The following is a 25,699-nucleotide window of genomic DNA, read 5'->3' as shown; positions in this document are numbered from 1 at the left end:
AGATTCTTCTGAGAAAAAGTTGTAAAATATATTGACGTAATACTCACTATGAAATAAGCCACCAGGGCTCCCTGCACAAAGCCAGCCAAAACGTCTGTGGGATGATGCTTATGGTCTGAGACACGAGACAGCCCAGTGTAAAAAGCCATCATCACCAGTGTGAACTGGAGCAGGGGTCGAAGGAGCCGGCCTCCCCTCCACGTGAACCGGGCCTGCAGATAAAGCTGAAGATAGAGAGGGACATTTAGTTTCTAAAGTTAGTTACTTTTTCAAATGTCACACTTTTTAATGTCACCATAAAAATGGACATTATACCACAGAAAAAGTTTCAAAACACTGCCACTTATCACATGTTGCAAGACTCAAAATATTTACCAGAAATTTAGAGGTGTACTAACCAATATAAATAATGTTCCAAGCTTATATGTATTTTTTATTTATCCTCAATCATTTGAGATTTGTTTTAAATTCACTTCACAAATGTCTTATATTCATGTCTTATATCACATTCATGCCTTGAATCCTGCACTATTTTGGAAATGGCGTGAGGGTTGAGGGGAGTGGGGCCATAAAGTAGCAACTCCCCATTCCAGGGCAGAATGTCCAATATTCCATTTGTCAGGTCACATTAACGGTCCTAGATTTGAATACCTATCAGAATTTTACTTCAGGGCACAGTTTCTACTATTGTCTTTGTCAACATCAGGATAATTCATATCACACCTTAGTCGATAATATACTTTAATTTCTCCTCCTCACCCTTTCTACCAATTCCTCATTTTCCTTGGCCAAGACCCCTTTGCCCCATTAATCAGTTCCATGGCTGACTGACAGGATGCACTTATAAAGGGCATTTTTGGTTCCAGAAATTTTTCACCCCGAGACAGATTGCTTCATTCTTATGCATTCCATAAAGTTCTCCAAATTATGTTCACAGTTCAGATGTTGGTGAATGCTAGAATTAGAAACCAGGCCTTGGCATATTAGAGTACATTGGTCTGGATTCATTATTGTACTGGTAACAACAATTTAATTTTAAGTAAACCAAGAAATGCCAGGCCTTAGTATCCACACACATGTAATTAAAATAATCATAAATCCAAAAGGAAATCTTAATCACTGTAACCACACTTTGAAGTGCTAATAGTCAATGGTGCAAAAATGTTCATTACTAGAAACAGATGTTCAGAATTAACTCCATAAACACCGAGGATATCATTTAGCATAGTTCCAAACTGGAGACCCTGGCCTAAGAAGACTTTTGATGTTAGTGGGTGTACCCCGGCAAGTGACACTAGCAATGTGTGGTAATCAAAGTTAACAAAAAACATTTGTGCAAGCTGCAACAAATATTTCCGTCATCTTGCTACAATATGGTTTGTGCAGTCAATTCCTGTTTATATCTGTGAAGTGTTTCAAGTGCATATAAAATAAATGAGATCTAATTAGAAAAAAAATAACCTGGACCCCACACAAAATGTATGACACCATGGCAACTGCATGACCACATCCAGACATCTGACGTGCATGCCTCTTAAGTGCATAACTTTTATTTTCCTACCGTCACTTACACACTTAACAGGAGTATCCACTTAAAAGAAGATTTTAAAGGATGCATTACCAGAAAATCTATGAATTTTCTATAATCTGATCATTAAATACTGATTAGCGTTCAGAGCATCTTATAGCGATTAGATTTGAACACATGAAAAGGAACAGATAAAGAAACTGTAAAGAATAGTAGGGTAAACTTTTAAGAAAATCCCATTTACATTTTTAATATCGGAATGAAACTGAAAATTTGAACTTAAAACACTGAAATTAAGAAGGGTATTCGCTGAATCAAGATAGAATCTACACTAGACCCAAGGTAGTGCTCGAGAAAATGACTTGCTATGACCTTTTCCTGCAGCGATCATTTGCAAACTACACCACACACTGTACTACTTTGTTTTAATTACTTGTTAGATGGTTGGTGTTTTGGAACATCAATAAGTAATGCAGCAGAGACATGGGATTGATTCAATTTCTCCTACCTCTGATTTCCCGATCCCAGCCACGTTGGCTGTGGGTTGATGCTGGGTGGAAATCAGGCAACCCAATTAGAGTGCTAAAATTGGAGGGATAATTGTTCCTGAGACAGGTCATCAAGCTCCTAGATGGCAGTTCAGAGCAGCATTGGTCAAGGCCTGGAACCAATCTGCCTACCTTCTACATTAGGTGTGTGGCTCAGGGAAACCAAAGGAGAAAGGTAGAGGGGTAGTCCTGGGAGCCAAGGCTAAATAAGGAGGTATCAAGCTCCCACAGATAGGCTATTATGATGCTGATGACCCCAGTCAGGAAACCAGCCTCGTACAGTTTTTCTTACATCCGTTTAGGAGTATATTTTTGCAGATGAATATTGAAGGAAAAGGTCATCCGTAAAGCATTATCTTGGAGCATTCCTTTAAGGCAACATTGTTACTTAACACAAGGCCAATTACTGTCTTAATGTTGCCAGTTTGCAATAGAATAAAAGTCACTTGCCATCATTAAGTTCCTTGGCTGTAACTGCAGATTGCAATAGGGAGGAGTGAGGGGAACACTCTGTCCTCTGCAGCAGTTGAACTCAAGGAAAATGCGAAAACTTGACTGAGCTTCAATTTCAGCATTGATTTTTTTTTTAATGGAAGTTTAATCAAAAATCTAGTCAAGCTTGACACTGGGTCAGTTCTACCAAATGTCCCATATTTGGATCAGCTCCAATTTCAGCCTCGGATTTACCTACGTCCCTGAGCTATATAGAGTCACTGGGCAGGATTTTCATTGGGCCGTGGAGGCGGAATTGGAGGCATGTGGGGGGTTAAAATCCCGAAATCGGGGGGGGCACAAACCCATCCTGCCCCCAACCCGCCTCCATGCCAGTTTCAAAGGAGGCGGATACCCGACCTGTGCTGGGACCCGCCTCCCCGAGGCGGGAAGGGGATTAGTGCCAATTAACTGCCTGTTAACAGGTAGTTAACAGGCAGTTTTTAGCCTAATCCCTATTTTTATTCCTGAAGTGTGGGATTCCCGACGGCTCCAAACCACACCAAGTTAGCGAGGTGGGCCGTCGGGCTGAAGGGCTTGGAGGGGTTGAGATGTCCGGTGTTCAGGTGAGTGATGGGTGCATGAGTGCAGAGGTAAGTGTGTTTGGTGTGTGTCAAGTGTTTAAAGAAGTTTTACTTACCTTTACAGCCTTCCTTCCTTCAGGTCTCGGGAGTCCCTCATCTCACCGGCACAGAAAGCAGAATGGCCGCGAGCTGTCAAAAGTTGCAGCATTCAGCTTTCTGTTCTGGAGAGATCTCTAAATCAGCCTGAGAGGAAGGAATTAACTTAGTGTACAGATTGTCAGTGTTTGACAGCTTCAAAGTGCTGTCAAACGCTGATATTTCATCTGTCAAAAGCTCTTGACAGATGAAATGTCAATCTGTGATGTCACCTGTTGCCGGGTGGCCATTAATTGGCCTGCTAAGCCCGCTGGGCGGGCTCAACAAGGTCAATCAAGTGAAAATCGTGTGGGTTGGCCACAACTCGATGAAGGCGGGACTACAACCCCAAAAGTTGCAGTCCCGCTTCCTACACGCCTCCAGTATCAAAATCCAGCCCACTGTCTCTGAACTATGCAGAGTCCCTCAGTAAAACTACAGATCAAATCCACCCGTAATAGAACAAATAGTGGGGCCGAAATTGAAAAATGTGGCAAAAATGACCAATTTTGCAAGGATGCCTGAAAAATATCCAACGCTATAATGACTTTGGACAATTTTCAGGCGCCCCTTGCATATGCTAATGAGGGGGTCAACGTCTGTGTAGTGTATGTACCTTTAAGAGAGAACTACTTTTACAGCTCCTGTATACTGTAGTACCGGCAGTGACCACACCTGTATATAAGCCTTGAGCATGTCTCTGTACCCCAGTCTTGAGACTACCCTACTCCAGTAAATACCTGTTGATTGTTAAGTTACAGCATCCGTGTGGTTATTGAAAAACATCATACTCTCAGAATCACGGATCTAACAGTCTGGTTTAGGTCTCCTCTGAGAAATTGGGCTGCCTTGAGCAGAACAGGTGCCGGACCTGCTCTGCTCAGGATTTCCTGGCCGCGACAGGCGCCGGCAACTCACTTAAAGTATTGAAATGAGACCTGAGGCCCAATTCTGGGCCACCTCGGGCCTCCTGGTTGGAGCACGTGCTGCCTGCGCAGACAAATTTCTAGCCCAGTTTCTCTCTTTTTGTTTGTTTTAGTTTTACAGTTCAGGAACACCCATGTGAAAATCTTTGTATGGGCAGGGTTCCAGAGTTCCCACAAGTTTGACAACTATGAGCCCAAATACTGCTGCAATCCACAAATGGTTAGCCTTTCATGTTGCTAATATATGGTAATATCAACCAGAAATAAACAAGGCGCACAGCAGCAACAGCCTATGGTTACGCAACTGAAAGCTTTAGGACGTACTTTGAGCTTTAAATACAAAGATTAAACCAAGTAGTGAGCAACAATCCTGGTACTGAGATGCAGGCAGCTTTACAGTTCAGCTGAGGGGGAGGGGAGTTCTGCCTCTACAGAATTTATCTCCTGTTTTCTCAGGAGCTGCAGGGCAGGGCCTCCCTGCCAGTTCCTGTGGAAATGTAGGGACACAATGGGAAGAGGCGACAGGAAGCACAGCACTCTTCCCACAAATCAAAGAAACCGAGGTAGGTTAGCGAAGAGATGGGCAGGAGGAGACCACAAGCACTGGAAACCACTCCAGCAAATTGCTACCTTCCTGTACAAGCTGGAGGAAGAGGCAGGCATAGAACTGAGGTCAGCACATTTCGGATGTCCGTACCCACAATGGGAGAGATTATTGGTTTTGTCAATAATCCCGAGTTAAAAAAAGAAAAAAAAACCTCCTGTCCCAAAATGTTGTGAGTTTTTGCCATCATTTAATGTATCCTACAAAAGCACTGTGCATGTCTAAAGAATGTATGGTTAATGTTTCATATTTGGTCCATGAACAATCAACAAATTCTCAGTGACTTGACTAACGGAATGCAAGCAGCTGTGAAGAAAGTTAAAAATATTTTCTGACATTGAAAGCTTACAACAAATATGGAGCCTAGCATCATCATCATTTTTTTAAACTATAGCTTGCTATGGAACTGCCTATGCAAGCTCTTTTTATGGAACCCCTCACAGAATCACAGAATCTACAGTGCAGATAGAGGCCATTTCGGCCCATCGAGCCTGCACCGACACATATCCCACCCTATCCCTGTAACCCCACGTATTTAACCCCCTAACACTAAGGGTCAATTTATCATAGGCAAATCAACCTGTATGTCCTTTATAGTATCTAAAAACATTTATAGGTATTTAGGATCTGTACCATTAGTAAATCTCTCATGGCTTTGCTCATCACGAGTCAGAGGATATACTGTGCTGTAACGTGGGCCCACTATATCCGAACATATGCACAGGGCACTCTGTAAATCCCGGGCAACTAATCAGTGAGTCACTGCCCACTCCACTCCTTGATGTTCTTCCCATTAGCTCATACTCAACACTACTGCTGTACTCTAAGAGTGAACTCTGTGTTGCGGGCTGCATGTGGGAATTTCTGATCTTGCAATAGATCAAAGATTCCCACCTGCAGCACCAATGTGCTCCGAGAACAAAGCAACAACTTCAGGTAGGACCTGCGGCCAGGAGCATCAAGGACTTTGTAGTAATTGGGGTGGTGCTGGAGGGAGAGAGTGTCTCTGTAATCTGGGAGAGTCAGAGGGATATAGTGGCCTAGAAATTCGGTGGGCTTTGCGCCCAGTTACAGCCCAAAGAGGGCTTCTGCGCCAGTAGGGGTGGTAGCGCTGATTTTGAGGGCCGCGGTAATGGCAGCGGTAGCCGGCAGCGCTGCGCCGGCACCGATGACGTCATCGGTGTGCGCAGTGCCCCGGTTCCGCCCCGCTACTGCCCCGACCCCCATCTTCAGTAGCGGCCGCCTCTTCCGTGGCGGCCGCTAACAACATCGGGAGACCGGGTCCTTACTGCAGCCTTAGCGGGGCGCTTTAAGGTGGAGGTGTGGCCGGCCGCTTTTTCGGCGGCCGTCTGCCCGCACCTCCTTCCCCGGCCTCCTCCACCACCCCCCCCCCTGCGGCATTGCCGGCTGGTTTCCGTGGAGCCCGGCACTTCTCCGTTGTGCCGGGCTCTTTTGCCGGCACTCGCGATCGGGGCTCCGGCCGTTGCAGGCACCTCCTCCTTAAGAGAAGGAGGAGGCCTGCACTACAGCAGCCTGCCGCACCGCATCGGGTGGCGCAGCGGCACCGGGAGCGCTGAAATTCACTTTCAGCGCCCCAAGCGGGGGCGGGCACACCCTGGAATAGTGCCCAGTTCCGCTTTGGGGCGCTAAAAGTGAATATGGGACGGGCGCAACTGGCTCCACGGCCAGCGCAAAATTTTCGGCGCAAACGAGCTGGCGGGGCTATACCCAATTTCTAGGCCAGTGTCTCTAAACTCCAGGGATGGTGTGCGGGGAAATGACTTTGCGAATTGCAGCAGGTTGCAGGGGTAACTCTGAACTGGTGAGTTTAGAGGAGTGCAGTGCCTCTGTGACATGGGAGTGTCACAGGATAAGGTGCCTAGGTGAACTAGGGGAGTGAAGAGTGCCTTTGTGAACTGAAACAGGCTATGGAAGAAGAGAGCCTCGGCGAATGGGGAAGGAGATTAGCAGGAAGAGAATCTCTGAAATGGGGGTGTTGGAGGGGGTGCCTCTGATGGGGAAAGTGACTGTTTAGATAGTGAACATCAATATGGATAAACACAAATGTCACTTACATTTTCCTGTAGTACTTTTTGGATTAAAAATCAACAGGTGTGAAATATAAAAGAGCTTTTAAAAATATTTTTAATGTTATGAGGGACATTTCATGCTCATCAAAGTTGGAGTGATACATTTAACACCATCCAGTGTCAGCCTCAATGACTCCCATACCAGGTAATGCAGGGGTTTAATGCAGTATACAGTTTCCACAACATTGCTGAACCTTCTACTGCAGTGGTGCAACATCTCTATTCTTCCATGCAGTTGCTCTGAATAAGACTGTCAATTAGCGCTGAATTATGCCAGTTTTATGCTATGGGTTCATGTCCACTAGAAACGGAGTTTACAGTATTTAACTTGATTCTACATTTAGCCCTTCGAGCTCAAAGACAGAGAAGGCATCTTTCACCACATCAATCTGGGTTGGTAGTAAATATAGGTTCCAGAGGTGAAAGAATGATGCCACTCAGTCCCATAACACAGACATTTCAAAAGCATATTTCTGCTGGTCTTCAATATCTAGCACCAAGTTCTCACAGAATACCATTTACAAAAACAAACAAGCCTAAATTTTCCAATCAGAGTTATTTGAACACCACTATTAACAGTTAACAGCAGTCAGAAAATGTAGGCCTTAAACTGTTGAAGGGAAGAAGAAAATGTTGCCACCAACTGTAATTTAATCATGAATAAATTTAAATGCTAAACATAGAAACATAGAAAAATAGGAGCAGACGTAGGCCATTCAGCCCTTCGAGCCTGCTCCGCCATTCAATATGATCATGGCTGACCTTCTATCTCAATACCATATTCCCCCTCTCTTCCCATACCCCTTGATGCCTAAACCATGGCAGCTAAACCATGTCTCATAGTACTGGAAAGAGTAATGAGAGGAGCTATAATAGTTTAAAAATAAGAAAAAATTGCAAGCAATAGCAGCTGCAATAACACAGTTCTGTCGAGCTTGAGTCACATAATCTTAATGTTAAGAGGGTATCTATACACTTGCTAACATCTCAGGCATAATTTATTTGCATGTGTTATGTTTTAAAAGCAGGTGGCTAGGGGGGCTTGGGAAGAGACATTTTGTGCTGAGTTCCCACTGCAGTGAAACCATCCCGTTTTGCTCCAATGAATGAGGGTGGGAGGCTGTCGACGCTTCAGTTTGTATAAGCTGTACTATTTACTGTGAACTGGTATTAGTAAATCTTCAACCCTGAATTACATGATTGTTCCAGTAAATTTTCCAGCTGATTCTTGGTGTCTGCTATCCCTAGGAGTGCACTTGAGAGTTCCCATGGCTTCCTTCCCAGCTTCACACATTCCATACAACCACATAATGACAATTACTAAGGATTTCAGAAGGCTCAAAAGATAATGAGGAATAACTTATCAAGTACACAGAAGGTTCTCACAAACTAGGTTGTCTCGCATCAGGACTCATTCGTCTGAATGGTGTTGGAATCAAACCCATATTATGACAATATGAAATCTCTATGTTGTCCCACCAGCTGCTTTCAACAGATGTACTGGCCCAGAAATTGCGTTCCCTACAGATGTGTACGCGCTGTGTACTCACCCGTAGGGCCAACGGAAGTGCCAGTTTTAGGCATGCACTGCGCATGCGCTGGAAACCGGAACTTCCGTTCTCTGAAGAAAGGGGTTCGCAGGTCAAACACCTGCACCGGATAGGCAGCGCGTACGCCCGGAACTTCCATTTTTTTCCACAGTTGCTTCAGTCCAGGTAAGTCTGAAACAGCTGCGCCTGGAAAAGCAGGCGCAAGGCCTGCTTTTACCAGGCTAAGAGGTGAAGAAAGTAAAAAAAAGAAATTTCCACTGATTTATCATTTTAAAATACTTTAAAGAAAGGTAAGTTTATTTTTAGCCCCGTTAAAAACTTTAATTATTTTTTTTCAAAAATTTTAATTTTTGTTTAAAATAGTTAATTTATGTAATTTATAGTCATTTTAAAAATGTGATTTTTTAAAAATTTATTAGAAGTTTTACTTATGTTTTGGGGCTGATCTCTATTCATAGATTTGACAGGTCTTCCTGTCAAATCTATGAATGGAGATTCCCTGCTCTGATTGGCTCCCCATGGCCCACGTGATCCCAGGGACGCTGCGAACCGCCTGCGCCTCAGGGATACACGGGCCCTGCACACCGGCAGTTTGAAGAGGCACAGCAATGGAATTCTGCGCCTCCCGGGAGCCCTCCGGTCCAGGCGGAGATTTTTCCAAATCGCAGCCCTACGCCCGCGGGAGGGCTGCGAACGGAATTTCTGGGCCAATATGCCTTGAGGAACGAGGACCATTCAGTAGTCATTCTCCCCATTCCTCTTTTATTCTCCCCATACAAACGTAGGAACTGCAAAAAAAAAAGAGGGGCCAAAAAAAACCATGGAGTCCATCTTATTTTATCTGTTAGACATTGAAACTTCATGCATCACCCTCCACAATTGATAGTAATGTTAACTCCTGAGGGGTGTGACCATTAGAAACTGTACAAGAAGTGTCCTTAAGTGACAAACTTTCCAATTTTCCTTCCTCTCTGCATTCTTTAGTTGAGATGAGAGAAAGAGGAAGTTTCACAAAATGACAGATTTTAAATTAGGAATGCACTAAACTGGGTACTTTTTCATGTTAGAATATCAATTCACATATCCATAATAAAATTAAAATCCTGTATCTGCAAGTATTTCCTGTCAACTTTTCTATTATAAATTCCTATGTCTCCATTTATAATGGAAACTGTCTATATAAACTTGCCGCGATTTAGTTACAACCTCCTGCCAGTCTTCCCGCTCCTCAGCCTGTACCACTGAGAAATCCCTACACTTCAATCAACACTGCTTCCCAAATTGCCATACTATTTGCTATTTAACTATAAAAAGTAAAATCAAATCAAAGTATTGTATAAAAATAAGGAGAGAATATCTGACGTTTAAATAGAGACTGAATTATATTTGTAGGCCCTGCTCAAATTATCCCCTACTCCCTAATGCTGATTCACCTGAAGACTACATTTGGTTTTGGCTTCCCATGTGTAACGCCACAGGGGATAGACTAGTATGACATAAATTGTATAGCTCTGTTCGGTACATGTAATCCACTGCAAACCACTCTGGACTGGTTTGCACCCATTGAACTTGCAACAGCTGGTCTTGGGAACAATGCAGAGTTATTCAATGCAATCCCATGTTTGCAATGTAAACTTTCACCACTGGATTAAGAGTTGGTCTTGGGCTACAAGCCAGGAGATTTACATCAAGGTTAAATGTAGTTCACTAACTGATCTCGGCTTCAAATCAAACCTAAGTGTGCAACAGTCAGAGACCTTAACTTTTTTAGGACAGCTCTCCCCAATAACTTTCAAACCATGGCTATATTTTTCCCTATAGAAAGTCTACAAAAAGAAGCATTCTGTGAATTTTAATGAGTATTAAAAGCTAGAATTAAGGGAACATATTGGGCCGGAATTTCCTGAAACTGAATAGCTGGCAAGTTACGCCGAAATTTACGTCAATCTTCCTGCCGGCAAGTTGCGCCGAAATTTCCTGAAAATCTCTATAGCCTACTGTTGAGTCTGTGTGTCCCAGTTATGCTTATTATAAATCACTGGACACAGACAACAAGAATAACTTTAACAGGTCTTTACTATTCGAAGGTCAGGGCTGAACTGCCCAGCAAATCACTACACAACGTTTATATACCGGTGTGCTCACCACCGGTATTACAGTATACAGCAGCCAAGAGAAAGTAGTACATCTCTTAAGGTAGTTCTCTTAAGGTGGAACAGGTTACATACACCACAATCCTCCCTTTTTAGCTTAACAGTTATATCCCCATTTAACATAATATAATAACATATATATATATATACAACTTCATGCAAAACAGTTCAAAGATTCAGTCTCTGAGGAGGCCTCCTGATCCGAGTTGGATAACGCCTTTCAGGGGTCTCTGATTCTCGTTGCTGGGGTGACTCATCTAGTTGATCTCTTATGGATTGGACATCATCATCAGGTACATTCACTTCTGAGGTAGATGCTTCAGGTTCACTAACTTCTTCCACGGTTGTCTCTGCCGTAACCATGGGTTCGACCCTTGTTCTCGATTCTACCAGTTGGTCAGCATGACGTCGTATTACATTTTCACCAATATCTACCGTGTACATCAGGGGTCCTTGTCTGGCCCGAATTGTTCCAGATTGCCATTTCTCATTTTTATAGTCCCGGGCTAACACTGGTTGTCCTATTTCGAAACTCCGAGTGGTCTTGTTATTTATATGCTGGAACTGTTTGTTTTCGACTTCCCTCCACACATTTGGTTTTAACAAGTCCAACCTGGACCGCAACCTCCTGTTATAGAACATCATGGCAGGACTTTGGTTTGTCACTGCATGAGTGGCGTTTCGATATGCCAGTAGGAAATTGTCCACCTTGTGTTGTAGTGGGATCTGATCTTCGCTCATGGCCTTTATTGCTTTTTTGAACGTTTGTCCAAATCTCTCGGCCAACCCGTTTGTAGCCGGATGATATGGGGCAGAGGTATAATGTTTCACCCCATTCTTCTTCATGAATTTCTGGAATTCTTCTGACACGAACTGCGGTCCGTTGTCTGAACATATTTGTTCTGGCAAACCATTTCTAGCAAATATCGTTCTTAGCACCGCGATCGTCTTTTCCGAGGTAGTGGTAGTCATCTTAATCACTTCTGGCCATTTAGAATGTGCGTCTACCGCAATTAAAAACATGGAGTCCATGAATGGACCAGCAAAGTCAATATGTACTCGTTGCCATGGGGTTGAAGGCCATTCCCATGGATGCAGCGGCGCAATCGGAGGTGCATTTTGAACTTTTTGGCACCCTGAGCAGCTTTTCGTCAGATCCTCTATCTGTTGGTCGATACCCGGCCACCACACATAAGCCCTAGCAAGGCTTTTCATCTTGACTCCCCCCAGATGACCTTCATGCAGTTCCTTTAGAACTCTCTCTCTTAACTTAGGAGGAATAATCACCCTTTTTCCATACATCAATGTTCCTTGACAGACGGACAGTTGTTCGCGTCTTGCTGAGAATGCCAGTAACAGTGGATCACCATGAGCTGGCCATCCCTTCACTGTCAATTCGTAGACCCGGGACAGTGTCGGGTCGTTCCTGGTTTCTCTTTCAATACTTGCATTTGTGACTGGTAAACATTCGATGATGGTCGAGTGAAATAACTCAACAGGGTCAACCGTCGGTGTCTCCTCCGCTGTAGGTAGTGGCAGGCGCGACAGCCCAACAGCATTACCATGCTGCTTTGTACCTTTGAATTCGATCTGATATTGATGTGCCCCTAGGAAAAGGGACCATCTCTGGAGCCTCTGTGCTGTCATCACCGAAACACCCTTCTTAGGGTTAAAAATGGATACCAACGGCTGGTGGTCTGTCAGTAGCGTAAACTTTTGGCCCTGCAGGTAATGATTAAACTTCTTTACTCCCCACACAAGGCTGAGAGCCTCCCTATCTATCTGAGCATAGTTGCGCTCAGCGGAGGTCAATGATCTGGATGCGAACGCGACTGGCCTCTCCAAGCCATTTGGCAACTTGTGTGAGAGCACTGCCCCAATACCATATGGAGAAGCATCACAAGCCAAACGAATAGGCAGCGTTGGGTTGAAGTGAGCCAACACTTCCTCTGAGGTGATCAATGCCTTGCTTTTGCGAAAGGCCCTCTTACAGTCCTCGCTCCACTTCCATGGTACTCCCTTCTGCAAAAGAGCGTTCAGCGGGTGCAGCACCGTGGATAAATTTGGCAGAAACTTATGGTAATAGTTAATCAACCCTAGGAACGACCTCAACTGGGATACATTATCCGGAGCGGGAGCCTTCACAACAGCTTCGATCTTGTCAGGAGACTTATGAAGCCCCTCCTGGTCAATGACATGACCACAGTACAAGATCCGCTTCTGAAAGAACTCACATTTCTGGCGATTAACTCGAAGTCCATATTCTTTCAATCTGGTGAGCACCAGTTCCAAATTTGCAAGGTGTTCCTCATCATCATCTCCTGTAATCAGAATATCGTCCAGGTAACATTGTGTGCCTGGAATTCCCTGTAATACCTGCTCCATGGCCCTCTGCCAAATTGCTGGAGCCGATGCCACTCCAAAAACCAGTCTATTATACCGGTACAAGCCTCTATGCGTGTTGATCGTGAGATACTGGCGTGACTCTTCCTCAACTTCCATCTGTAAGTACGCCTGCGCCAGGTCTATCTTGGTGAAGTGTTTCCCGCCAGAAAACGAAGCGAAGATATCCTCAATCCGCGGAAGCGGATATTGCACCGTGTGAAGCACCGGATTAACAGTGATCTTGAAATCTCCACAGATGCGAACCTTCCCCGGTTCCCCCGGCTTGTTGCTCGATGAACGCTTCATGACGGGAACAATGGGCGTGGCCCACTCACTCCAGTCCACCTTAGACAGTACTCCTGAACGTTCTAGCCCTTCCAGCTCAGCTTCCACAGCAGGTCGTATCGCATAAGGTACCGGTCTGGCTTTGAAAAATTTCGGGTTTGCATGTTCTTCAACCTTGATGTTTGCCATAATTCCTCTCAGTGTTCCCAGTCCCTGTTGGAACACCTCTTTAGCATCGTCCAATATTCTGGACAATCGTTTAGGTTTGACATCTTCTTTTTTACCGGAATCTACCGTTAGTGCTTTTAAGGAATGCCAGTCCATATTTATTCTCCTGATCCACTCCCGTCCCAGTAGTGGTGGACCTCCCTCAGGTAGCACATGTAAGTCCATTCCTCGACTTTCTTTGCCCTTGTGGACCACCTTTACCTTTATCTTTCCGATGGGGTATACTCTTTGCCCCGTGTATGTTTTCAATACAATCTCCGTATCCCGTAGGGGAATATGTGGGAATAACCTTTTGTAATCTTGCTTATTCATGACCGTCAATGCCGATCCAGTGTCCAATTCCATCTTCACTTGGACTCCTGCTATCTGAAGTGTGACCCAGATAGTTTGGAGGTCGGCTGCATTACCCACATTGTGTACTCTTAGACAATCCAGTTCCTTACTGCTGGAGTCTGAATCTGACTTCTGTTCATCCGAACTGTTCTCTGTCACCTTGTGTACCTTTCTGCACTTTTCCTGCGGTGACTTTTTGTTGCTGGTCTTCTTTCCTGACCCACATACTTTAGCTATGTGACCAAGCCTGCCACATTTTCTGCATTCCTGATTTTTGAACCAGCACTGGTTCTGATCGTGCGTTGTCTTTCCACAACGATAACACTTTACTGCACCCAAAGCCATTTGATTGATGCTGAGTTCCGATGACCTTAGCTGCATTTCCGCAGTGCCTCTCGCTGCGGCTTCGTGCGATGCTGTAATAGTAACAGCTTTATCAAGCGTAAGATCATTCTCCTCTAGCAGTCGCTTTTGTGTTCCTTCTTTTAACAATCCACACACAAATTTATCTCTCAGCGCATCTGCTAGTCCTGTTCCAAACTAACAGTACTTTGATAGCTTACGCAGTTCAATTAAGAATTCAGCGTTGCTTTCTTCTTTCAGCTGCGTTCTTCTGTAAAATTTAAATCGTTCCGCTATCAGCAGCGGCGTGTGGTTTAAATGATCTTTCAGGACAGTAACAATATTTGCGAAAGTCTGATCCGCCAGTTTATCTGGTGATACAAGGTGCTTCAATAGCCCGTACGTCTTCGCACCCATTGAGTTTAATAAGGTTAGTGCTTTCTTATCATCTGGTACCTCATTTGCTTTACAATAAACTTCCATGCGTTGTACATACGTGGCCCAATCTTCGACATCACTAGCAAAAGCATTGATGTTACCATGTTTAGGCATCCTTGCAAGTTTCTTTAAATTTTCTTTTTCCCAAAATGGCGGCTTCCCGCGCTTGTCTTCTTCCCCCGCCTACTAAAATGGCGGCTTCCCGCGCTTGGCGGTTTTTCCCGCGCTCGTCTTCTTCCCCCGCCGACTACAATGGCGGCTTCCCGCGTTTGCCTTCTTCCCCCGCTGGCTGCAATGGCGCTTGCCGTGCTGCTGCCGTTCTCGCCTCCCCAGCGGTTCTCAATTCCCCCGACGCTGCTTTTGCTCCCCCGCGGTTCCCGTGGGCATTCACGCTTCCCCTGCTGTTGCGCCTCTCAGCCCCACTTGCAGGCCGGTCCTTTACACCGGCTGCGGTTGATTTCTCCGCGGTTCTCGTGGCCTTAACGCTGCCCCAGTCGCTGCGCCTCTCGGCCCCGATTGCAGCCCGGCCCTTTTCACCGGCCGTGGTCGAGTTCTCCGCCCTTTTTCCTCCATTTTCCCTCCCCTACTCCACAGCCAACGCGGCCGACTTTCTGCTCGTGTCGCTGATCGGCTTACCCACCACCGTGGTAGAAGGGATGATCAGTGCCTGTCGCTGATGGAGGGCTTCGGGGTCAGAATTTTTCTTTTTAACCCGGGTTCTCGATGCCTCCCGTGCGATGTGGTGCTCAGCAGGATGATGAGGGCGGATGCCTCTTCTCGACGCCCGTTCTGAGGACGAAGCTGCCTTGGATGTAAAACTGCCGCAGGGTAAGATCGGACTCGTTGCCACTGTTGAGTCTGTGTGTCCCAGTTATGCTTATTATAAATCACTGGACACAGACAACAAGAATAACTTAAACAGGTCTTTACTATTCGAAGGTCAGGGCTGAACTGCCCAGCAAATCCCTACACAACGTTTATATACCGGTGTGGTCACCACCGGTATTACAGTATACAGCAGCCAAGAGAAAGTAGTACATCTCTTAAGGTAATTCTCTTAAGGTGGAACAGGTTACATACACCACACCTACGGCGGAACATAAATCTACATAAACAACCATGACCTGAGGAAAGCGACGAATGTACACCATATTTGGTTCTTTAAGTCCCTTTATGTGTGTAAATGAAAGTTTAAAGCCAGCAAACCACCATTTGTGCAGAATACGCACTACAAGTTTAAGAAAATGCAACTGCAGAAGTTTTCAATTTTTTAATGCAAATCATTCTAATGCCATAAAGATGAATTCAAATAAACAAAAAATACATTGTCGGTCATAGTGATGAGAAAGAAGATAAATCACTTAAACAAATCGGCAAAAATACTAGAAATATGACTTATGTCCTGTTGCACCTAAAATATTAGGCATAGCTTTACAGCCCACTCAGAACTGCAGTAAATTCTGGAAATTTGCTAACGCTGCACTTTCGCATGTGAGCAGGAGCTATGTTCATGAGTGGCTGAAAGTTTCAGCTGAGGTTTTGCGAAACCGTATAAAAGATTGAGGAAATTCAGGCGTAGAATAAAACTTACACCCTAATTTCCTACATCTTGTGCACCGAACCCAATCAATGGCTTACCTACCAATGGAAAAGATCAAAAGGTGTCTAAATTATAAACAGTAAAGGCAGCACTGATGCATTGATAGCAACACATTTTAGTAAACACTGTATCACATCAAAGTGATAGACATCAAAAGTAATGCTTAGTGTATCTACTTTTTCACTGGTTCGTCTTTTTGAACCTAATCCTGCAATCCTACAAATTAGAACAGAAAGTCTAATTAGGTCTAGGATACTGAAACTGGAAGCCTAAAGCTGCTTTTATATTGATGCCAAATCGGATTTCAGGAGATCACCATTCATGAGCCAGCTCCCAGCATTTATACTTCTCAACCCACTTCCCTTATCCCGATGGTAAATTCGTGCACTGTGATTATTTCCATGGTGTTCTGGTCCCTCTGCACATGCTCCGCCATTTGGTACGGCGCATGCGCACTCGATCCAGTCGTGCATGCGCAGTACCAAACAGTGCGGCGGCTGCAGCCTGCACTGGCACACTTTCCCCGGCTCCGTGCAGAGAAGGTCAGGGGATCGGATGGGGGGGTGAGGAAAGGGGATTGAAGGGAGGGAGGAGAGTGGATCGAAGGGAGAGAGGAGAGGGGATCGAAGGGAGAGTGGAGAGGGGATCGAAGGGAGAGTGGAGAGGGGATCGAAGGGAGAGGGGAGAGGGGATCGAAGGGAGAGGGGAAAGGAGAGAGGGGATTGAAGGGAGAGTGGAGAGGGGATCGAAGGGAGAGTGGAGAGGGGATCGAAGGGGGAGAGAAAGCGAAAGGGGGAGGAGAGTGGATCGAAGAGGGGATAGGGAGCAAAAGGGGGAGGAGAACAGATCAAAGGGGGGAGGAGAGTGGATCAAAGGGGGGGAAGAGAGCGGATCAAAGGGGGGAGAAAAGGGGATCAAAGGGGGGAGAAGAGGGGATCAAAGGGGGGAGAAGAGGGGATCAAAGGGGGCGAAGAGGGGATTAAAGGGGGGAGGAGAGTGGATCAAAGGGGGGAGAAGAACAGATCAAAGCAGAGGCTGAGAGGGGATCGAGGGGGTAGAGAAGCTCAGAGAGGGAGGAGCTTGGAGAGGGGAGAGAGGAGCTCGGAGAAGGGGGGAGAAGGTCAGGAACTCGGGGTGTGGGGGAGGGAAAAGGTCAGGAGCTCAGACCGGGGGAAGGTCAGGAAATTGGGGAGAGCAGATCAGGAACTTGCTGGGGGGGAGCACGTCACAATGAATGGATCAAATTACATATTGCAAAGATCTTGATTATTCTCCAGCAGGCAGGATCAAATTACACATTCCAGACAAACTGTTGGGTATGTCTTGACCTCCAAGGGGACAAATCAGAAATCTGGTCTTGTCCTCCAAGGGGACCAATCAGAAATTTGGTGTTGCAAATAAACACAACTAAATTTGTGGACCTTGTTCTTCATGGTCTGCCACTAGGTTAAGAGAATTGGTAAACACCAGTAGCTAGCTCAAGGGCACTGAGTCCAAATTAAACAGTAACAATATTAAAGCAGCCAGAACTAGACTGTTGTTCATATATTGCTCTTGTGCCAAAATGCAGGCCTCCCTCACAAAGCCAGCAGCATCTGAAAGCTAAACTTACTGGATTTTTTAAGATCAGTGGTTCTATTAGTGCTATCACGTTGCTGATGCCACAACATCATTAGTCATATTTAAATCAATTCCAACTACAAACCTGAAGGTATCCTTCATGGGCTCAAATAGGACTTTACAGTCTGAATTGTTTTGTAAAAATGCTGTCAATTTACAACAAATGAAATTTGCAGCTACAGGGAATAATCAGATTGTCAGTTAATTGCATTACAGGATACATCAAATCGACTATTACACAGGTTATTGTCCACAGTCAGACCTGCCTGTAAACTGTTCACTGCCAGTGACCCTTGACTTCTCTGAAAGCAATCAAATATAGTTAAGTTGCCTTTCCATGTTACAATTAGCTAACAATTGAGAACTACCGTGGAAATTAACCCTCTTCTACCCTGCCAATATACAGGAATATAACAATGGTATGGGGAGTTTTCAGCAAATCTCAGTATCGCCAACTCTTGCAATCACGAGAGACACGATTTTGGAGTGAAACAAAGCTTCACTCGATCTTGCGATGGAATGCCTAAATCTTGGGATTAAATATTCCGATTTGCAAATGCGTGAAAAAATATGCGATTTTTTGCACGTGCAAACTGGCATATTTTTTCCCCGACATTTAGGCATTTCTGTATTCAGGAGGTAAGTCAAGGACTTCATCTCTGCAGTCACAATCTGCTAAAATATTTGAAGGGGCATTGTTCCAAGTTGTTAGCTACTCTTTCTCATCTCTGGAACATGAATCACTTGCATATGATGTAATAAAGACCCCAAACATGGCATTCTGCTCCTTCAAAACCGACTGACTGAAATCTCCTTAAAACAGGGATGTTTCTTCCATTTACTTAGAGAGCCGCCAATTTTCTCAATTAATTTTAAGGCAGTAATCTAATCTGATGGGTTCAGACAATATAACAAAACACAAACAGATTACAAGCATAATTTAAAACCCCAAATTTGCTTAATGCCATGATATTTCAGGATGCATATTTATATCAAAAGTACACTTAGTTTGAGGGAGTGATTTTATTCTGTTTCATGGATACAGGCTGTTAATTCTCTCCTTGGAGTTGCAGTATGGTAACAGTCATATTGAAAAAAATAACAGATGTGATATTATTCTTGCAAATACATTGTAGTTTATTGTATGGAAATCCTTTGTGCATTATATAATTTTATATGGAGCATATGCAATTGTGATGAGTGGACTAAACTTGACTTTCTGTTTTCCTCATTATATATTCTGAAGTACAGCATGGTGAGCTTTATAAAGCAATATTGTGAATAGAGAGATTACAATTGTAGAGGATGGTTTAATGCACTTCCTATTATTTTGTAAGAGTTAGATCATGCTGCAGATGCAGTAATGCCAACTCTAGCGAATTAATCACGAGACACACGATTTTTAATGAAAATTTACCCCAACTGGCGAAGGGTGGTGATAATGGGTAGGATTTTTGAAACATTTTTTGTAAAGCATTTTCAGATGCAGTAATATAGTTGTTGTAAAGAGCTGTGACCTGTTAGAGATTAAATAAAGCCACTAATGAGGTTTATAAACCAAAAAATACCAATTCATGATTTCTTACCAAATCTCATGATTTTAAAGAGTTTATCTCATGATTTATGAGACGGTGGGGTTGGCATTACTGGTATCTGCTTCAGAATCACTGTTTAATCCCTGCCACTTGCCATGTAGGAGGTCTACACTGCAGCAGATGCCAGTGCAGCCTTCAGTCGCCTGAGGAAGAGTGTGTTTGAAGACCAGGTCCTCAAACCCGGCACTAAGCTCATGGTCTACAGGGCAACAGTGATACCCGCCCTGCTGTATGCCTGAGAGACATGGACCATGTACAGCAGGCACCTCAAAACACTGGAGAGGTACCACCAACGCTGCCTCTGCAAGATCCTGCAAATCCATTGGCAGGATAGGCGCACCAACGTCAGTGTTCTTGCTCAGGCCAACATCCCCAGCATCGAAGCTCTGACCACGCTCAATCAGCTCCGATGGACGGGTCACATTGTCCGCATGCCCGATACGAGACTCCCAAAACAAGCGCTCTATTCGGAGCTCCGGCACGGCAAGAGAGCCCCAGGTGGGCAGAGGAAACGCTTCAAGGACACCCTCAAAGCCTCCTTGAAAAAGTGTAACATCCCCACCGACACCTGGGAATCCCTGGCCCAAGACAGCACAAAGTGGAGGAGAAGCATCCGGGAAGGTGCCGAACACCTCGAGTCTCTTCACCGGGAGCAAGCGGAAGCCAAGCGCAGGCAGCGCAAGGAGCGCACGTCAACCCAAGCACCCCACCCACCCGCCCCTTCAACCACCGTCTGCCCCACCTGTGACAGAGACTGTAGGTCCCGCATTGGACTCATCAGTCACCTGCGAACTCATTTTTAATGTGGAAGCAAGTCATCCTCGGTTCCGAGGGACTGCCTAAGAAGAAGAGGAGATGCTCTTTGTGGTTGTTGAATTTTGATGTGAGTCCCTAAGCTAAGCCTTTCATTATAAATTAAAACAATAGCAATAGATCATAAAAGTCGTTGTTGATGATGACAGTTTTGGCATCTCTTTCACAATTGTGTTCAAATCTTTTTATTATAATTCTATATTCTTATTAGCATATTCCGTGTATTCAAAACCTTTCATAAACACTAGTTATTCACCATTTTTATACATGCCTTGTACAATATGTCACTGCTGAGCTAATGCTTTAATCCTAAATATCTGAATAGTAAACTCTACGAGGGCTACAGTGTGGTGAGAGGATGCTGGTCTGATTTTACTGTTTAATTGCTTTACAGCTAAGGTCATTTCAAAGAATGCTGTTTGTTTAGCCTTCATCATTCTATAGCAACAGAAACTGAATGAGGCTCGCACAACAATTTCTATAACAAGCAACTTAAGTCTTCAAGTCAGACTGCAGGAGTGCAGTTATACCTATTATAATGACTTCTCCAGTTTGCATGGCCAATATAATGACAGTGCAGAGGATTAAACTGTTGCTCCAGGAAACAACTATGGTTATTCCAGTAAAGGTTTGCACAGAAGAGTAGTTTCTGCCAGATGCGATAAGTTTACAAAACAAATAAGGCTTAGCTGAATTTATTTACAGAAGTATGATCTCATATCGGCTCACCTCTTTAGGTGCTTTCCTTTAATATTGAGGGTGGCGAATGCACAGGTAATTTTGAAACATACAGTGGAAAGTGGAAAACACTGCACCTGTTCCGTATTGCATTAAATTTCTAGTCAGCACAAAACAGATTGCAGTTTATTTGAAGACCTAACTTCTGAAAATCTGAAATGGTGGGTGGAATGTAAATCAGATTGTGTCTTTGTAATGGTTACACATTAGAGTAGCGAGCTTCATAGAGAAGAAAATAATTCTTTTGCACTCTCCAAAAATATTGTTATTGCTCAGATTGCAAGAACGCCAGTTTTATGCTGCCAACTTCGATTATTCTCTCCTGTTTGGCTCATCTAAACTGTAACTGTAATCATGCTACTTCCCACCATCATCATTGATGGAATGTGAGCCTTCATGAGGTAGAATTTATACCAAACAATCTGATGACAAGGGATTGCGTTTGGATCTGTACAAAAACTTGATGCTCAGCACACTTCCCAATGGGTTGGCCAGTGAGCAGTACTGACTTTAGTCAATGGAGCTGCCTGTGGACTGCGCTGTCTGTCTACCTCTCCAGACTGATAAAGATAACCACATAGTTAGGAGAAAGGGGGGGGGGGGGGGGCGAAGAAAATATTGTTTAGCGCAATTTAGGAAAAAAAAATTATCGTAGTAAAAGACATAAATGTTTAATAACAATATCAATATAAATGTTTTCCTGTATACAAACTTAACACACAGGGTCAGTTTACCTCGTTTAGAAATTTTCTAGAACTGTTTAACGCTCATAGGATTAAAAGGCATGACAGTGTTGCTACAATGTCAGCTTCAGGATCTCAGCCTCTGCTCCAATGCGGCTTAATTATACCATGTCTTAGGCTGTTTACATTCAGTAATCGTTAAACCATAACAAAGCTGTGGAGATAAGACCCCAACACAGAGCCACCTACAAACCATGGCCATTACCATTCAATACGTGGACAATGCAGGGAGAATTGAAAGAATTCTATTTGTGAGTTGTATGCATTATACATATAGCAGTGCTCATTTTCAGGTCAATTGCTTTAGAAGAGAAAATTGTTTACTTTGAGCTCACAGCTTGATATGTTTCTTCCATTTAAAGAATTGTGCCACTAATGTATCTTCACCCAAGCATGAGGATTTATTTCTGTTCTACGGTATGGTCTTGTACCTGAAACCTTAACCTGCCTCTTACCTTTACAGATACCGACTGACCAGCTGTCTACTTCCAGCATTATCTATTTTTATTTCAGATTGGTTAATTATTTGAATGATAAGTCCAAATGGTCCCTCTGGGATCTCTCTTCAACCTATGCTGTTGGGTACAACAGGATTCCTCAACTCTCACTGGGAAAGAACCCAGTAAAATTCTTGCCTTCAGACCAATCAAATTGCACTGGCGATGACAGACAACTTGTTTAATTGACTACTGAATCAGGTGTCCTCAGATCATACATGTGAAAGCTGACCTCGTGCCTCTGGAAATCATCGGGGTAACATGTAAATGTTGGAAGAGGAGGGGGCCATGACTGGAGTCCTGGGGTAGACCAAAGGTGACTGTGTGGGTACAGGAAGAGAAACCATTTGAAATGATGTAAGGTTTATGGCATGTCAGGTAGGAGTGGAACCAGGAGAGAACGGTGCCATGTAAATGGACTGTGGAGGAAAGACATTGGAGGTGGATTAAGTGCGTGACACTATTGACAGCAGCAGAGGTCAAGGTCATGACCAGAGTAACTTTGCATTATGTTACATCACTTTATATTATAAAAGTAATTTGGATCTTCTTTAATCCATATTTTAAACAACTAATATCAATGCTATCAAAGTGACTCATTCTCTATAGGACAGTTGTTATTTAGAATGGATGACTGTCAACAGCTGTTCAAGCAGAACATAAACCACAGAATTAGCAAAATCTGTGCCACACAGAATGCCAGACCTGGAAATGCAGCAGTTATTCTGGATAGGAATATTGCTGTACTGTTGTTTGTTTCTTCATTGGTTGAAAGGCTATGTTTGCACAACTGCATGCAATTACAGGCACTGGAATTTTAATTTGTTGCTGTGATTACTGTAAAGTGTCTTGAGCATTGTATACTGAACTAGGTTTCTGAAGCTTATGAGTAGAAAGCCATTGTGTGTTCCCCAGGTCAGATTTTACTGCACCAGCTACTGAGAGTCACAGAAATTCAGTAACTACTATCCGAAAGGAATAATCCAATTGGCTTCATTGCTCTTAAAATCATTCATTTAGATGTTTGCACCCGTTAATTGTTTCAATCTGATCTACACATGATCCAAGCTGGTTGTCAAATTAGGAAGAATCCATTTCAAGTATACCGCCAACTATTAACTATTTAATTGTACTTTGAGATGATTTCTGGTAATAATAAAACTAAAATGTTTTGTTTAAACAATTCATAAAATATGGTGGCCAAGACAAAGTGCACAATTAAGGTCTATGACATAAAGGGGCCTATTTGAAACGGGGGGGGGGCGATTTTCTGACGTCGGAGGAGGCGGGTTTGGAGGCGGGAAAGGCGGGAAAATCAGATTCAAAGAGGTCGGGTTCGGAACCAGCCTCCGCAGGATTTTGCCGGTGCCGGATTTGGAGGTCGGGAAACGCTCCCGCCTTCAGCTGGCCATTGCGCTATTAAAGATCCTTAAATGCTCGTTAAGGGTCTCTCTAAGCCTATTTGGAGAGGCCCTCATGATTTTTCCAGCTTTTTGGCGTGATCCACGCACTTCCTGAACCATGCCAGGTAAACCTGGCGGGTTGACTCGTGGGTGGCCACCTCACTGCTGCAGGTCTAACAAGACATTGTTTACTGCAGCAAGGATTACATGCAGGTGCCAGACCTTGGCTTTAAAAGGTCTCTGAGCAAGGCCTTCCGAAGTCGGAGGTGCTGCAGCTTGACTCCATCAACTGTGGGACCTCCTTGGAAGACCCTCTTCCCGCTTGCAATGAGCGCTTCCCCAAAGGTGGCATCTACAAGCAGCATGGGAACCATTAGTTTTCTTTCTGCATGGACCTCGGATGAGGAGAAGTAGGAGGAGGAGGATCTGGAGGAGGAGGAGGAGAAACAGGTCAGAGCGCCGGTGTATCGACCAGCGGCAGCGGCAACATGTGAGCACATGGCTGCCCGGGATGCAAAGGATGAACTTATCATGGCCAGATTTGCATAGGTTGCCCAAGTTGGCACATGTCCTTTGCTCCATCCTAGGACAACATTGACAATGGACATGACTCTCTGGCCTCCTTTCACTCAGGCCACCAACCTGACAATGCAAGTGTGGTGGAGCCCGCAATGTGGTGGAGACCGCAATGTGGAGCTGCCCAAGGCAAAAGGACAGATGCCATAACGCCAACATTTTGGCTTCAAATCATTTTACTGCTTTCCAACAGGGATGACATTTCATCAATACACAGAAACAGTCTCCAATCTGCACATAGCTGTGGAGGTTATATCCCTTGCCAGCTGTACCCACACCGCCTTGGTTTCTTTGGCAGGCCTCTTCCTCCGAGACGAGTGGAAGAGCATCTCCATGCTAGCTGTCACCCCCTCCAACAACATTTGCAACGCCTCATCCGAGAGCCTCGGGTAGGCCCTTGCCTTGGAATTGGACATAGTGGTTTCTCAAAAGATGTTGGAGGTGGTGCAGGAGACGCAGAAATGCTGTGGAATGAGCCAAGGGAGCAAGAAGCCATAAAATCAGACTGGAAAAGCCCTGTCAACAGAGGCGAGTTTCAGTCCCAAATCACTAACTGACCAAGGGCATCCCACACCTCTGAAATCAAGTGACTAATCATGGGAAAATCGCAAATTTTTGAAACCTATCAGTGGAGGCGGGTTTCAAACCCACCCAATCTGAAACTCGCCTCCAGTGGGAAAATCGCCCCCAAGGAGTAGAAACCCAGTGCACAAACTCATGTGGGTTCCTCCAAGTTACGTTTTATTCAACTATTATTGTAAAGGAATAATCTGATTAGCTTCATTGTTCTTAAATCATTTATTCATTTGCACACTAATTGTACAAATAAAGATACAGTAGGGGTGAAATTGGTCTGGGGCAGCAGCGCAAAATGGACAATAGCGAATTGGCAGCTCGTTTACGCTCCACCCGATTATCTTATCCATTGCCTTGAATGGAAATAGAAAATCTGGCAGACTGTAAAATGAGCTGCCATTTTGTGCTACCATCCAACATCAATGTGAGGGGAAAAAAATCACCCATTGACCAGGTGGCTGAAGGCAATTATCCAACAGAAAATAGATGCGAGGAGACCAATATGACAGCAAGATCCCATTGACATTAAATTGGATAACGGCCATCATGGTGACATCTTCAGTCTAAATGCATTTTGTATGTTACATTTTGTTTTTATTGGAAGACTTATTTAAGAACAATTCCTCCCCTGACCTTTTGCTTTCAGGTAAAAGTAGCAGCTTGCCATTCAGATAGGATAAACAATCAACCATCCATTTATATTCTTGATTTATTAGCAGTCAAAGGTTTGGCTTCATCTCCTGACAGCTGTTGCTATAAAATAGCTGAGATAACCACATCTCAGCTACTGCAAAACTGAACTCCATGGACATTATTGTACAGAAATAAAAACTATGCATCATGTAATTGCCAAATCAGACCATTCTAATTATTCAACTGAAACAGTTTGTCCAAAGAAATTGTGAAGAATTACTCCATACATTATAAAGCCAAGTCATACATGGTTACATCCTTCCCAGGCTAGATTTGTTTAAATT

At 44.2% G+C, this 25,699-nt stretch overlaps 1 protein-coding gene across 3 annotated transcripts in view; it reads right to left on the bottom strand.

Annotated features, from left to right (window-relative positions):
* The window catches only part of plpp3 (phospholipid phosphatase 3), a 144,327-nt gene that overhangs the window by 20,141 nt on the left and 98,487 nt on the right, over positions 1 to 25,699 (bottom strand). For 2 of the 3 annotated variants that reach the window (XM_085983045.1, XM_085983046.1), the window contains exon 5: positions 48 to 224. The exons of the other annotated variant lie outside the window; for it this stretch is intronic. In XM_085983045.1, coding sequence (XP_085839171.1) covers positions 48 to 224 — 177 coding nt within the window. The remainder of the gene's footprint in view (positions 1 to 47; positions 225 to 25,699) is intronic. 3 annotated transcript variants of the gene reach the window in all.

Source organism: Somniosus microcephalus, chromosome 3, assembly GCF_052327205.1.
Source record: "Somniosus microcephalus isolate GS21.2 chromosome 3, FLI_Smic_1.0, whole genome shotgun sequence".
Taxonomy (NCBI): Eukaryota; Metazoa; Chordata; class Chondrichthyes; order Squaliformes; family Somniosidae; genus Somniosus; species Somniosus microcephalus.
Note: the sequence above shows the minus strand (reverse complement) of the source record. Positions and strands in the feature narration are given on the sequence as shown.